At 31.7% G+C, this 15,628-nt stretch overlaps 1 protein-coding gene across 1 annotated transcript in view; it reads right to left on the bottom strand.

Annotated features, from left to right (window-relative positions):
• Positions 1-15,628, bottom strand: part of LOC117116243 (polypeptide N-acetylgalactosaminyltransferase 10-like) — a 31,060-nt gene that overhangs the window by 5,176 nt on the left and 10,256 nt on the right. Inside the window, exons 4-9 of the mRNA XM_033260235.1 lie at positions 14,774-14,918; positions 9,946-10,112; positions 8,685-8,870; positions 8,133-8,322; positions 6,028-6,148; positions 2,410-2,520 (exon numbers count right to left, since the gene is read on the bottom strand). Coding sequence (XP_033116126.1) covers positions 2,410-2,520; positions 6,028-6,148; positions 8,133-8,322; positions 8,685-8,870; positions 9,946-10,112; positions 14,774-14,918 — 920 coding nt within the window. The remainder of the gene's footprint in view (positions 1-2,409; positions 2,521-6,027; positions 6,149-8,132; positions 8,323-8,684; positions 8,871-9,945; positions 10,113-14,773; positions 14,919-15,628) is intronic.

The raw sequence follows: 15,628 nt of genomic DNA, 5'->3' as shown, positions 1-15,628 counted from the left end.
ATGGTAATCATAGGGCTGAAATCTATGGACTATTTTAGATAATCATTAAAACTGGGCCAATTTTTATGAAATGGGTTTATACCCAGGAAATAATATTTTCAGAAATAAAATGATACTTTTTTCTTTTCACCTAAATTTTCTTTATGTTTCAATTTTTCCCCGGTTTTTTTGTAAATTTTTTTTCAATTTCATATTTTTAATTATAATTGAAACAATTTCATTCATCTTCTCTTTTTAACAGTTCTTAATGCATTCTTTAAATCTAAATGACAATCTTTACTGTACATAACAAATCTGCCTTTTAGTATATTTATATTAATAATTATAATAATATACCTAGATTTTTTAATATTGATGTGTTTCTTATATTGAATGTTTTTGTATGTCTATTTTCTTTAAAAATTAGTACAAACCAGGCCTGGATAAAAATGTTTGTGTCTAGGACCAGGACTGGAAAAAGTGTACGACCTTTAACCTGGAGGCATTTTAGAAATTTTTTTTTTTTTTTTGCACATCACAATTTAGTGCATAAATATAATATTTTTGCTTGCTCCAATTTCTTTCCCCCAAAATGTCTCTGGAAGATTCATGTTGCCTCAGACTGCCGGTCACGCGGTCGTGCACTTTTTCCAGCCCTGGTACAAACCATATCAGCCTTGGCTGCTGTTTGTAATTTACGTTTTCAATTTCACACCGGAATAAATATATTTAAAAAAAAACCGACATGTCATTTTTTTCAATGCCCAATCAAAAGGCATTTTTTCAACACTAATGCTTAATTCACTGCAAATCTGATACCTTTAATATAAAAATAGTCAAGATGACCACACCCTTTTGGGAGGTAAAAAAAGAAAAAAAAAGAAAAAAAATAAAGGAAAAAAAAAAAAAAGTGATAGCCGAGAACACCTCAAATGTTATTTTCGGGCGTCTAGAACACAAAAATTTCGCGGGGAACACAAAAATTTCGCGGGGAACCCCTAGGACAGTGTTGTCTCGATTGGCCAACTTTCGCCTCCCCCGTTTTGGACATCTCTGGATTCGCCCCTGATGACAACTGAGCTACTCCTTCAAATCAAGGCTTTTGAATAGAGGAAAACCTGGTACATAAAATTGTATATAAAGTAGGGTAAGGCTTGTACCCAAGGCGGGCTTATACCCGAGGAACTATACAGTATATTTTGTTGCTTTAAAGGAGACCATATCAAAATTTTGGGTCAGTCTGATTTAACCAACATAAAATAATTTCTGCCTAATAATAACTTGCATAAAAATTATAATGTAAGCTTATAGCATAGAATCTCATTGACGCTGACAGGTTATTCATATTTTCTGAGCAGCGATTACCCGACCGTGATTCTCACTGATTATCTTCTTAGTCGTATGTCTTATAATCAACTGCTCTATAAATCAATAATGGCACATGTGTATCTCACGGGACTAATAGAGTGATTAATTGTGTGTGACCGTGTGAAGATTCAGCAGTTGTGTCCGCTCATGCGGAAACCTTAACGTCAGCTCTTTGGACGTGTATATCACTGTACTTACAATATAGTGGGGATTATGTGTTGGTAAACATATATGCACAGATAATGCACTCTGACACTCAAATCATTCTCACATATACTGTAGCTTGGTGGTTAAGCTCCTTGCCTTCCAATCCCAAGGTCGCAGGTTCAAATCCTGTTTTTTTATGATTATAAACTGCTCTAATCCTAAGGTTCATAATGAAATTTAATTTATAAATAAATCATTAAAAAAAGAAAAATTGCAGTTTTCTTTATTAATTTTTGATAATAATTTGACATGGGTAGTATATAATGAATAAATTGTTATGACAATTCAAATTTACTATGAATTTACTATGTAACTATGAAACCTATTGTAATTATTGTAACTATGCCATTTCTATAAAGCATGTTATTGTAACCACGGAAAATAACATTTTAACCAAAGTGAATATCACTACAACAATGGCAAGTGCCATTGTCATTATTTTATTTATTTTTTTTATGGTGTCAATTTTACTTTTATTTTCATTTTGTTAATTACTATTTGTAATATTTATAAACTCTTTCTAATTTTATATTTTCTTTTAATTTAATTAATTTGTTAATGTTAAAACAAATTATTTAATTTTCATCTTTTATATTTTGTCTTTAATTATATGTACTGAAGGTCCCAATTGATCAGCCCTGGTTGATTGACCCAGCCTCACAAAATATGTTGACATAAATTAAATGAATTAAATTATTACAACTATAGAGAATGTCACTGTAACCATATATAATATCACTGTAACCATTGAGAATGTCAATATAAAAATATTACTATTGTAACTACAGGGAGCATTGTCACCATAGCAAATGTCATTTTGTGGAGGGTGTCATTGCAAATTAAGCAGTTACATACCTTATTTATGACGTTACCGCCACCTGGTACAGAATAAGACATGAATTTACGATAGACATGCCCAACACGAGAGCAGGGAACGTCCTCCATTTCACCACCGCACATCCAAATCTGACAAAAAACAATATCACTCACTATATAATCCTTGCATGAATACATAATCACAGCTGTAATCCTGTGGTTAATATACTTACATGTGAAATTTTAGGATACTGAGGTATTTATTAGATGTAGGCAACAATTTTAAATTCTTAATATGATTGTATACAAGTTTTGTTGCAATAAATTTAACATATTTTTATAGATAAGTATATTTTTATAATAATGCATAATTTTTGTAGCAATTAGATATAGGTAATATTTTTTATTTTTAACAACAATTGTACATAGGTTTAGTTGGTCTGCTTGTAATAAATTTGATGTGTGTACAGTTGAACTTGCCTAAGTCGAATCCAAAATGCCATTGAAATATTGTTCGACATAAATTTATTTCATTTCATGTCTTGCATTTTCTTTTCCCTTATATTTAGATAATTCCACTTGCATTTTTTTCCCCATTTGTATTCAGATAATGTTCAACATTTCTACGTTGTTGCCTTCAATATAAAATTCTGTGAAAGCTATCTGTTGGGCTGAATTTAGCTAAGTGTAGATCTAGGCCTCTAGCCAAGGCTAGACTAGTAGTGGTAGTAGTTTAGAACCTTGGTGGTCAAGTTTTGACGATTGTCTCAATTTTTTACGGTCTCATTTTTTTACATAAACATTTACTCAGAATATACGTCAACAACCCAATTTCACAATCTAATTTTCTTCCAAAATATCGACTTATTTATAATTATCTGGAAAATACGGTGATAAATACTGGAAAACCTCAAACATAGGTGGTTACACTTCATGTGTGGTCTGAGCACTATGGTGTTGTCTCGAGTACGATGCCTATGTTTATATTGTTATTTATAAAGAAAAAAATCGATTAGAGATAAAAGTATACCAATACCGCAGAGAGGTCCACAAAGGGACAGCGTAAGTATAACTCTGTTGTTAAACTATTAACTAACAGCATTAACATTTGCTTTGTGATGAACTCACTCCTATACACTGTGTACATGTGTTTACAGTCAGTCAATCAATAAACTTGAAAAGCCGAAATGGAACACAGTGTTACATCATATCAATTTGTTAGGCTGTTGTGACCACAAAACAAAACAATTTTAATACTGCGCGTGTGTATGAAAGGCAAAAATGAACAGACTGAACGTACTACACTGCGCAATGTTTGGACTATTTCATTATCCGAAAAGTGTATATAAAAATGCACTCCATTAAACGATCAATTACTTGTGAACATTATTAAAGATAGATTCCCATTCTATTTATTAAACTGTAAAAATAGTCCAATATCAAGAGTATTCATTTATTGAATTTTAATAAGTCTTTGATACAGCAGGTACCAGATTTTCATCAGTTCACAAAATGGAACACGCCTTGATCCCATTGCTGGCTGTGAGCTCGGTTAGTTTTTCTTCTTGAAAGCCTTTGCAAGAATGCAAAAATGACGGAAGAAAATTTTATCCAATAAGATTATTTATAATATATAACTGATCACAAGAATATAGCCTTTCTGTTGCCGCTTCAAACTAAGCAAATGGATGGGTATAGGCAAAGTTATGACGTCGTAAATAAATGACTTCTCACAAGCCGGCTCAAATCCCGCTGAAAACATGCTATATCGCTTATATTTTTTTTATTCAACCCAAAAATGACGGAGCTAATATTTAAAAACAAATATTTTGCAAATTGTTTACAATACTGTATTTATAACCTTCTATAAACCATCTCAACCTAAGGTATCCGACCTCTAGTTGTTGAGTTACCGATTTTTTAGTCAAATCAGTCGACTTTTTGAAGAAATGCAAATGGTTATAAGAAATAGGTTGATGAGTTACCGATTTTTTAGTCAAATCAGTCGACTTTTTGAAGAAATGCAAATGGTTATAAGAAATAGGTTGATTTTCACGGCAGCGCGTTTGCAGATCGGTGGACCAAAAAAATTGATATGTATAAATTAAATCTAATTAAAAGACAGCTGGCTTAAATTAGAAAATATTGTTAATTTTTATAAACTTAAAGAAATAGCTAGAAACAAAATACAATGGAAAGGGAATGTTTAAAAAATGATTTGAAAAGTTGTACTTAATGTTATGTAAAATAACAGCTACAAAATTCATTTTATATCTGCAGTAAAGCTAATAATAAAAACTGCAACAGCTGACAGATATTTGATAACAATTAACTATACAAATGTCATCAGTGTTGTTTGTTCAAACACATCTGTTAGATTTTGTTAAAGCTACATAGAAATATATATCAGACAGCGAATGCTTAAATCTATTGTCTGTTGCATGCTTTCCTTTAACCTGTTAAATTACAGCTAATAATTCTTTTTTATTCTTGTTTCCCTTCAAGTTAATGGCTACAAAAAGAATTTGAAAACACAATTTATTTCCATGGTGTGTGTGTGTGTGTAAAAATATAATTTATTCATTAAACAAAAAATAAATCAACTTTATGAGGAAATACGTGTGGCAGTTAAGGGTTGGGCTTTTTTTTAAATAGTTAATTTCTAAATTCATTAAAAATCAACAGTGTGTAAAACACAAAATTCAGTATTAAAATATATCATAATAAACTATAAACTTGCAGAAATACTATAATTAAAAGAATCTAAAAACATAGTAATCTATTTCCATGATGTGTGTAAAAATCTAATTTATTCATTAAACAGGAAATAAACCAACTTCAGATGAGGAAACATGTTTAGCAGTTATGGGCTGGGCTTTTTCTAATAATTAATTTACTAATTTATTAAAAAGTCAACAGTGTATAAACTGAAAATACTATAATTAAAATATTATAAAGGATATTAAACAGGTTGTAAGTACTAGACATTTTGTGATCTAAAATCACAGGAAACTACATAAAAAATTACCAAAAACACCGCAATTTATTTCCATGGTGTGTGTGTGGGTGTGTGTGTGTGTGTGTGTAAAAATATAATTTATTCATTAAACAAAAAATAAATCAACTTTATGAGGAAATATATGTGGCAGTTAAGGGTTGGGCTTTTTTTTTAAATAGTTAATTTCTAAATTCATTAAAAATCAACAGTGTGTAAAACACAAAATTCAGTATTAAAATATATCATAATAAACTAACATGCAGAAATACTATAATTAAAAGAATCTAAAAACACAGTAATCTATTTCCATGATGTGTGTAAAAATCTAATTTATTCATTAAACAGGAAATAAACCAACTTCAGATGAGGAAACATGTTTAGCAGTTATGGGTTGGGTTTTTCTAATAATTAATTTACTAATTTATTAAAAAGTCAACAGTGTATAAACTGAAAATACAATAATTAAAATATTATGAAGGATATTAAATAGGTTGTAAGTACTAGACATTTTGTGATCTAAAATCATAGGAAACTACATAAAAAATTACCAAAATTATTAAAAATTTTCCGGACCCCATCCATTTTGGAGAAATATTATGACCCCCCGCTAAAATTGAACCCAGATCTGCCCCTGAAAAAGGAATTGAAGGAAATATTACCTTGAATGAAAGATCATACTGTTCACCACCCCAAACATCCAATCCTTTATCATAGCCTCCAAGCTCGTCCAAGAAGTATTTCCTATCAACAGCGAACAGTCCGCCAGCCATTATTGGTGTCCTGCAACCAAGAGGTAAATAATTAAAGAAGCTTAGCTCAGGTGCAGAAACTAGTGGTAGCCACTGTGTGTGTGTTGAACCGTGGACATCTCCTGGTCCCTGGTTCAATTCCCATCGCTGCTTTTATTGTGTTTTAGCTAGAGGGCTGAAATGCAAGTTATGATAATGCACGGTCTTTCAGATGAGACATTTTTTTTCTTTCTCTAATTTTTTTTTTTTAAAATGTATTTATTTATTTATTGCACATCCAACAGTGTATACACCAATTACAGGATGAAAATATAAAATATAAAAACTTACACAATATTTATTTTAAAGACTCAAATGTGATAGACTTAAACTGAGAGAAACTACAATGAAAAACATCAAATTCAGGATTATTACAAACACAATTATTATAAAACGAAGACAGTCTACCAAAAATACCATTTTTACAAACATTAACACGTGAGAATTGTACATTTAAAATAGGCTTAGAACGAAGTCTACGAACAGGGACATTAAGATAGAAATTAGAAACAATATTACAGGTAAACATTGAATTTAAATACTTATATAAAAAAAGTAGGTCATTAATTTGTCTTTTAATCTTTGGAGAAATAATAGGAGTTTGGCAAGGCCAACAGGTTTCTGGGCCGAGAAAACGGCCGTTGGTCCTGTTCGCATTAAGCCCCATGTGCATGTTAAAGAACACAGTACACTCTTCGGAAAAGAGTAGGGGATTGTCTCCCGGTGTACTGTCCAATCACCACCAGAAGGAACCCACTGGAAATAAGTCTTCTTCGGACTTTTGTGGGTTACCCTTGGTGTTTGCACCGAATAAATCCATCCATCCAAAACCTCATTAATACATAATTTTATTTTTAAGATAAATCTATGTAAAGTACAATCAATTTCTTGAGGATTATTAGACAATGAATAATAATTATATCAATCATGTATAAAGCTCCATTATCATTCAATCAATGCTGCACTTTGCATGTAATTATTACCAATTAATTATTATTAATTATCAGTATAATCAATTATATGTACTCTATTACATAGAAGTTTTAGTCAATAATTTTAATAAAACTTGATGGCATATTGAATTGAAGAAATTTTCAATTGAATAGAGGCATTAATATGCTTAACTAGCATATTGATTATTTAATGGGCTATCTATATTAAAGTTACTAATATTTTATGAGCTTAATCAATGTAATAAATACCAATCTCATATTCTTTATTGTTATATCAAACAAATTGATTTGTATATAAATAATGGTGAATTTTAAACTGGTCGTCTGACTTAAAGGTTGTTGAAAAAAGTCATGAACAAAATAATAAAACATGTTACGGAATAATAAAATAGTAAAGATTAATATATTCTTTTCAATGAATAGATAGAAAGCTAATATCGATTTATATGCATTCATACATCGTAAATAAAATTCATATCTTAACACATTCTAATCCACAGCTAGTGAAATGCAAGGTGAAATATATAATGACTTGATCAGTCTATTTGAACATTTTTGGTCAAACAATATTCATGAGTACTGTACTACCCACCAATACTACTACAGCCCCTACTATTCTGAACAACCGACCTGTTTACAATTTGTAAATTTTTCAATGTCTGATACTATTTCTGAAGAATAATATTAATAATATATTGTGCTCGGTTTATTACTGTTTAAACAGTTCTACAATCATTGATATTATATCCTTGTACATACATCTCATCAAATCAATCATTCATTTTGTATTTTATTAATTGGCATATTGAATTGTTAAATTTCTCAATAAAATTAATAAATGAAGGAAGTATGTGCAATATAAAGATAACACAATAATATAATGCCAAATACCTTATAAGGCCAACAAAATCTTGCCTGTCTTTTCAAGCCTGAAAGTGATTTATTTTTCTTGTTGGATTTGATTTAAAGCGAAAAAAAAAAAAAAATTAAGGAAAACCCCATATAAGGCCAACATCTCATTACCTGAATGGTTCGCTTGCATGGATTCGCCTTTTCTTCTCTTCCTCGTTGATTGGAATTCTCTTGTAGTAGAGTTCCCAATCAAACGCACCTCGCATCGCATCACCTGCCTGGGTTTCATAGTGCCAGTCGTCGTTGCCTATGACATCAATCATGGGGCAAACTATTCGCTTTCTATTTGATGCAATGCGATCTGAAAATAGAAAATGACAGTATTTTTAATGCATGTCTACATTCCCAGTAACAAACTAATATATAGCTAAGTGATTTGTAAAAAATTAAATTATAACATATTTAAATTTCTTTATATCTCTATATGATACTAAAGCCCTTTCGAGACTATCAGATTTTATTTGACAAAAAGATGAGAAATTAGATAATTTAGATTATATAAAGTATTTATTAGACAATTTATTCATTAAAATTTTTATCTTCATATATAATTTATTCATTAAAAGGCCTTCCCTCATACATAATTCATTAGGAAATTCAAATATAATGAATTATGCTGTTCAATGAACATTTGTAAATAATGAAAATGAGTATGTGTATTACCAAGTAACGGTGGTAGCCAGTTCACATTCACTTCGCAATGGGAATCAAGAATTAGGATGACATCTCCTGTCGCTGCGTAGGCGCCGGCAAGACGGGTACGGATCAATCCCTCTCTGCGAGCATTCCTTAAAAGCTTCACCTTAGGGAATCTCGACATGTATTGTTCTAATGGTTCCCTCAAAAATGCTAAATAGTGGATTAAAATAACAAAAATATAGCTATTTTATAACTTTATTTTATTCATCTCAACAAAAAAAAACTATTTAGAATACAGAAAGACAAAACAACCTGGACAATTATGGAGATGCCAAAAGAAAAAAAAAAATATTAAAATACAGTATTTCAATATTAAAATAATACTTGTTGTCTACGATCATTGTAGTAATAACGATCAGAGATTTATTTTACTTTTATGACAATAACAGTTAATGAGGAAGACAATGAGGACGATGATGATGACAATGATAACGATGATGAAGATATAGTGAGGATGATGCTGATGATCATCATGAGCATGACGACAACTGGCCAGCTTAGCAACCTTCATCCCCGTCGGGAAATCCTGTCACCACCACTGCGTATGTCATATTGTACAAAATGCAATACAGTGCAAATGTTCATGATGATGATAAACACAACATTCCGTAAATGCTGGAATAAGCGCCACACCAAACCTGATATTTTTCGCTAATTGCCGCTCTCGAAAAAGCGCCGCAATGCTTTATCGAGAGTATATACTGCCCTTGTATTTACAACAGGGTTGTAAATACAAGGTATACAGTGTTAAAATGAATAAATAACACTTGCATTTCCTTATAAACATTTATTTACGATGACGTAGGACCTATGATAGGTCTACTGAACTATGGGAATACATAAGATAGATAACATGGGAAAGGGCATAGAAAGCACTACACCATTATTTTTTTTTAGTAAGCGCCACTCTTTAAGCGCCGCACTGAAGCCTCTAAAAATCTTATGAGAGCCGTGGCGCTTATTTAAGCGTTTACGGTACTTTTATTACCTGTAAATTCTAAAGCCTTATACAGACTAACATGTTTTATTTGACAAAATCATGTGACATGCCTAAATAAGGCCAAAATGACATCGCATCATGACCATATATAGGCACAGCATTACCATATATGCGCATACAACAATTTTTCTGTCAAAAAAAATGCATTAACCTAGACGGAGCTTAATAGTACGTTAATTTATCTCTACTAATCCTCAAAGAAAGTAAATACGACTGACTACTCACGTTTATCGCTGAAATCGTCAACTAGTATGATCTCATGTAACAGTTGCGGGGGCGAACGGTTCATAACGCTGTGGACTGTGCGCTGTAGAGTTGACATCGCTTCGTTGTGGAACGGTATAATCACACTCGTCGTTGGTAACTTGGCCGAATATTTAAGGTCTTTACATCTATGGAGACAAAACAAACAATACGGCTGTCTAAATTATATGATGTAATTATTCAATACCAACATTGTACTGTGGCATTAACATGAAATACTTTGAGAGTAGCCTTTGTATTAGAATAGATTTATTCACATTTTATCTCCTAAATCTTTAAGTAAAATATTGTGTTGAACTAAAAACTTTATCATGAATGCTTTATAAAGTATCACCTTACAAACAAATTTACAATGAAAACAAATTTTGAAAAAAACAAACGATAAACAACAATAATAAACAATATAATAAATAATAATAATAGAAACAAACAGATCTTTCAGATTTATCAATGTGGTGTAGTGCAAGCTGGTCAAACTGATGACACAGGTAAGGCCAAAAAAGAGAGAAAAAAAAGAAAGTAGGCCAAATGTGGCACGCGTCTCTGTGCATGCTTGTCAGGCATGCATCGGCCTCAAGGAAGCCCCACCTTAATTTCCACTTCTGAGCACCTGGTTGTATGTGGCAGGACAAATGCCTTTTCCATTTCTGTAATCCTGCCAAACTATGTAAACCAGGAATGTGACATAGTCATTGTTAATAACCCTGGAATGTTTTCCATATTTTCTCAGAAACAGTATATAGTAAACTTATGCTATCTTTAATAATCTAATTCATACAATTAGTCATAGCTGGCAAAAGGCTACATCCTCTCTTATCCATTTTTTATTGATTTAATTGAGTATATATATCCAAGGCAATTAATTGCATCAACACTGATCAGAAGACAAAACCAATGTTTACTATGGCTACAGCTTTGTGCGTGACATACTATTTAATGCTTGGCTTACTGTATATGGGGTTATATGGGCCTTGGAGCCTATTTTGCTGTTTTTAGATATTTTTGGGTCACTGATAAATTTATTTTATTGATGGATGGTGTAGACATAATTACAGACAGGGTTAAGTAACTGTTCTGTAAAGATTTCTGCTGTATTAAACAACGCCTAAACCAAGTAAAGTAAGCACAAAACTAATTTCATGGCCCTCAACAAAAGATGTCTGCTCTAATAAACAATGCCCAAGCAAAGTAAAGCACAAAACTAATTTCATTGCAGTCAACCTACTGTTACGTACCTTTATTAACCCCTTGCCCATTCTTAAAATCCTCTCTTTTTATTTAGGTTGTTTACCAATGTAATCACCCACCCACCCTTAAAATGTCAACCACCCACCCTTAGTTTTCTGCAGGTACCACCCTTTAAAAAAAAACAAAAAAAAAAAACACCATCACAGCAAGGATATTTTTCTTATGAGTAAAATCAATGCCACTCCCCATCTTCATAAGAAGACTTAGTTTATAAAGCACCATTCTATACTGTAAATTACAAGTTACTAATAACTGAAAGGTCCACGGATTAATCTCAGATATAAGGATGTATAATACAGACTCCAAGAATTGAAATGCACACCGTCATGTTGGGATTCAACATTTCAACATTAATCATGTCATCATCAGGAATGACTGATGACATATTTACTGTTAAAATATTGCATCCAATAACAATGGTATGCATTTCAATACAAATTAATTGTTGTTGGATGTGAACGAAAAAAAAATAGGCGTCATGATACTCTAGGAGCATGTGTGCAGTATACCAAAGAAACTAGGTCAAAATTACTATAAACATACAGTAGTCAATTATCGGACAAGGTGCTATCATGTAAGCCATTGGTCCCCTGTCACAACTTAGGACCTATTACCAACTCTCTAATAAAACTACATTCACCCTATACTTAGCATGCCTGTCAAATGAAATGAACTGAAATGAACCTAAAACACATTCCATTTTACACAAAAATTCCACTACCACAGCATAGAACAGCAAGCACAGTATACTGAACAAAACAACTGGTTTTGCAACATATCATTAAAATGTTGCCTTAAGGGGAATATCATAAGTTGTATGATACTAATTAAGCTTATGCCGCTCAAGGAGGACACATGCAAATAACGACATCAATAGAATGATGCATAGATAACGGCCATGTTCAGTACAGTATGCCGAGTACTATATCAAACTCAATAGATAATCAAGCAATGTTTGCATCTGTTACAACATGTCTAATTTGAAGTGGATCACGCTGAATATCGACTTCGGTATTTCTCTAGTATTTTCTTCTTCATTTTTTAATTAATGTAACAATACAAACTGTAAATGTAAGTATTTTTAATCTAAATAGGCTTTTAAATATTTTAAATCTGAAGATATATTTAAATTTTCGAAATATTGGAGTAATTGAGACAAAATTTTCACAATTAAAGAAAATCAATAATTAGGTGCTGAACCATGAGGTATGCCCAAAATATTTACTTCCAATTAATAAACAAAACAAATATTTGACATAATAATGTTATCAATAATGTTACTTGTAATAATATACCTATCTAATTACCTTTTTAAGTGATTGATTTCAAAAAATTTTTGTTTGTAACCAGGAGACCTAGGCTTAAAATTTCTCAAATATATAGGCCTCCTTCCGCACTTTTGTATTTCTTGTTTCTATGTTTTCCCCTTTACTGTATATTTGTAAGTGTGGAGAAAATAAATAAACAGAAAATAAACTGAAATATCTGCATGATCTTTTAAACATTTTTATCAATTGTATTTTAATTTCACTTGCTTTTGTGTATTTGTATTGCCTGATGAAAACAAATTTCAAGTTTTTTTATTGGACCATTAAATGTTATCTTATCTTATCTCATCATTTTGAAAAAAAGTTTTCAAAAATTTATAATATCTGATGAAGATTTAGTTTGGTTTTGGTTGGTTAAGTTTTGTTTATAATACGAAGAGCCTCTACATGAATAATACCGTAAATGCTTGATTAAACGTCGCTATCGAATAAACACCGCTCTCGAATATGAAGTGCTGCACCAAATATGATTTCTTTCGCTAAACGCCGCTGTTGAATAAGCACTGCAGCGCTTACTAGAGTACAACCCTGTGTGTATAATGAGACATATTGAGAAACAGGGTTTTAAATACAATGTATTGTTAAAATGCATAAATAACACAATGAAGACGCAAGCGTTTCTTTATAAAATTTTGTTTACGATGAAATACGACCATGATAAGCCTACTGAACTATATGTAGATATGTGAGCTAGGTAACAAGCAAGGAAAGCGCCACGCCGATATGTTTTAATAAGAGCAGCTCCCGAATAAACGCCACACTGAAACCTCAAAATATTTTATAAGCGTCACAGCGCTTATTTGGGTATTTACGGTGGTGGTTAGCAGTTTGTCACTGCAAGGAAAAGCTCTATAACTATTTTATTGACAAACTTTAACTTCCAAGCTATTGCACGACTCACTTCCCTGGACGTTAAATAAAAACAGATACTCAAAATCAGTCATAATGATAAACAAAATTGTAGTAAAATGCTTAAATAATACTTGGAATGAGCTCTCTTTACTGCCGAAAATTTTAGCATAAATTTTTAATAAGATTTTTTTCTAATCCTTAACGAGTCTTGCGACCCTCTAATTTATTTTGCGACCCAATTTTGAGTCGTGACCCGTAGTTTGAGAACCGCAGATATAGAAGAAAAAAAATAACAAGATAAGATCCTTCAGCATGTCTTATACTGTACGAAGTTCCTGGCAGGGACCACAAGGGAATAGCAAGTCCAAGTCATCTGGAGCATTAGTCATAGTATAGTAGCTCTAGGATGTCATACAATTTATGTGATGTAAATGCAATGAGTGGTTATATCATCGAGAGCTAAGCTGCTTCAACTACGCACTGATGACAAGCTAACATCCTCAATTTATGAGCACAATAACCGTGTTAATAATAATCTTAGTTGAAATGTTGATTAATGACTGTATCAATTATGGTGTATAGTTATTAAACAATATGTCATCTAATTACAAATAAAACATCAATATAGATGTAGACATAATATGTAGCAATCAAGTATGACTGTTTTTTATTTTTTTTAAAGTGAAATTTTATTTGCTCCTTACCATAGCACACAATTTATAGGGGATCAAATCCAGGGTATTCCAAATTGAATGCATAGGAAACAATCATGGTATTCTACTTATGGGGAGGGGACTACTGTATGTATAAACCATTTTGTCGTATTGCAGTTCCTCTGGTATGGGCTTATACTTGGGAGATGGAGATGGGCTTATACTTGGGAAATCCCTTTTTTAATCAAAAGGCAATATTTCAGCACTGCGTCCCTAATTCAAAACCAGTATTTAATATTTTTTAGAGTGTTTGTTAGTAAAGTCAGCCAAGCCACTAATGTAAACCATATCCTGCGCTTTTGCCCAACGAAATTCTGGCATGTAAAATTGGGTGTAAAATAGGGGGTGGCTTATACCCGAGGTCGACTTATCCCTGAGAAACTATATGGTCCAGGTCTCCCTCCAATTAAAGACCACTTTTGCGACCGGGGGTTTACATGTCTTTAGCAGTTTTGGTCTCTAATTAGAATAATAAGGATAAAAGACATCTGTTAAATTAGGACCACTGAAAAGTGGTCCTTAATTGGAGGTGGTCATTAATTAGAGAGAGATCTATAGTTATTAAATAGCACTGGCATCTAAAACTACCAATACCCAAAAAAGTATTCCCAAAGATATGGTTTTTAGGAAACCTAACTGTCGACATACCTTGGGTTTCTGATATCTGGAATGGAACGGTCCAATGAAACCATGTCGCTGACACGAACATTGAATCCATTCGCAGAGAAATCTTGTCGTTCTGTCTTCTTCATTTCTGATGTATATTTAACTGGCATCCCATGTTCTCCCGGCCCTAAATCCAAATTAAGAAGTAGCAATAAATATAGCTAGCAATCCATGTAAAATATGTAAATAAATAAAATCATTAATACTTTAATCAACTTTTATACCAATAATCTATCAAAATATTTTGCGAAAATCTTGTACATGTACGTGTATAGAGCAGAGTAGAAGTAAGATTTTACTTTTCTATTTATATTAAAAATATTTATTGCAATAATAATAATAATAGTAATTAAATTGTAACACCAGTATCCAAAATTAATTGCTTTGAATTTCCTTTTTTCTTTTTTGTTCAATGTTATCTTTTCAGTTTTCTAATGTGTTGGATACGTTTCCAATGTTTCAAATTGTTGTAGAACTGATTTTTTTAAGTCAGTAAAAAGTTGTTTGACTAAAAACTGGGAAATGGGGAACGAGATACAGATTTTTGAATATTTAAAAACTGGAGGAAAAAGTGGCGTAACTGCCCACTTTAAAATTTTTTCCCCCAGTTTTTAAATATTCAAAAATCTGTATTTCTTTCATTCACCGTTGCTCAGTTTTTGATCAAACTTACATTTTTCTGTCTTAGAAAAATCAGTTCTACAATATATCAAAACATTTTTTTCCTCCAGAGCCTGACTTTTTTTAAGAAAACAATTTAATCAATCAAGCAATTTTATTATATTTTTTTACTGCCAGTTGAAGTGAATACATAAATCTCAATCTGAAGATGGCAAG

Source organism: Anneissia japonica, unplaced genomic scaffold (genome assembly GCF_011630105.1).
Source record: "Anneissia japonica isolate Jap-2015-1 unplaced genomic scaffold, ASM1163010v1 scaffold288028_len459517_cov177, whole genome shotgun sequence".
NCBI classification, from domain to species: Eukaryota; Metazoa; Echinodermata; class Crinoidea; order Comatulida; family Comatulidae; genus Anneissia; species Anneissia japonica.
The sequence above is the reverse complement of the archived record's forward strand: the minus strand, read 5'-3'. Positions and strand labels throughout refer to the sequence as shown.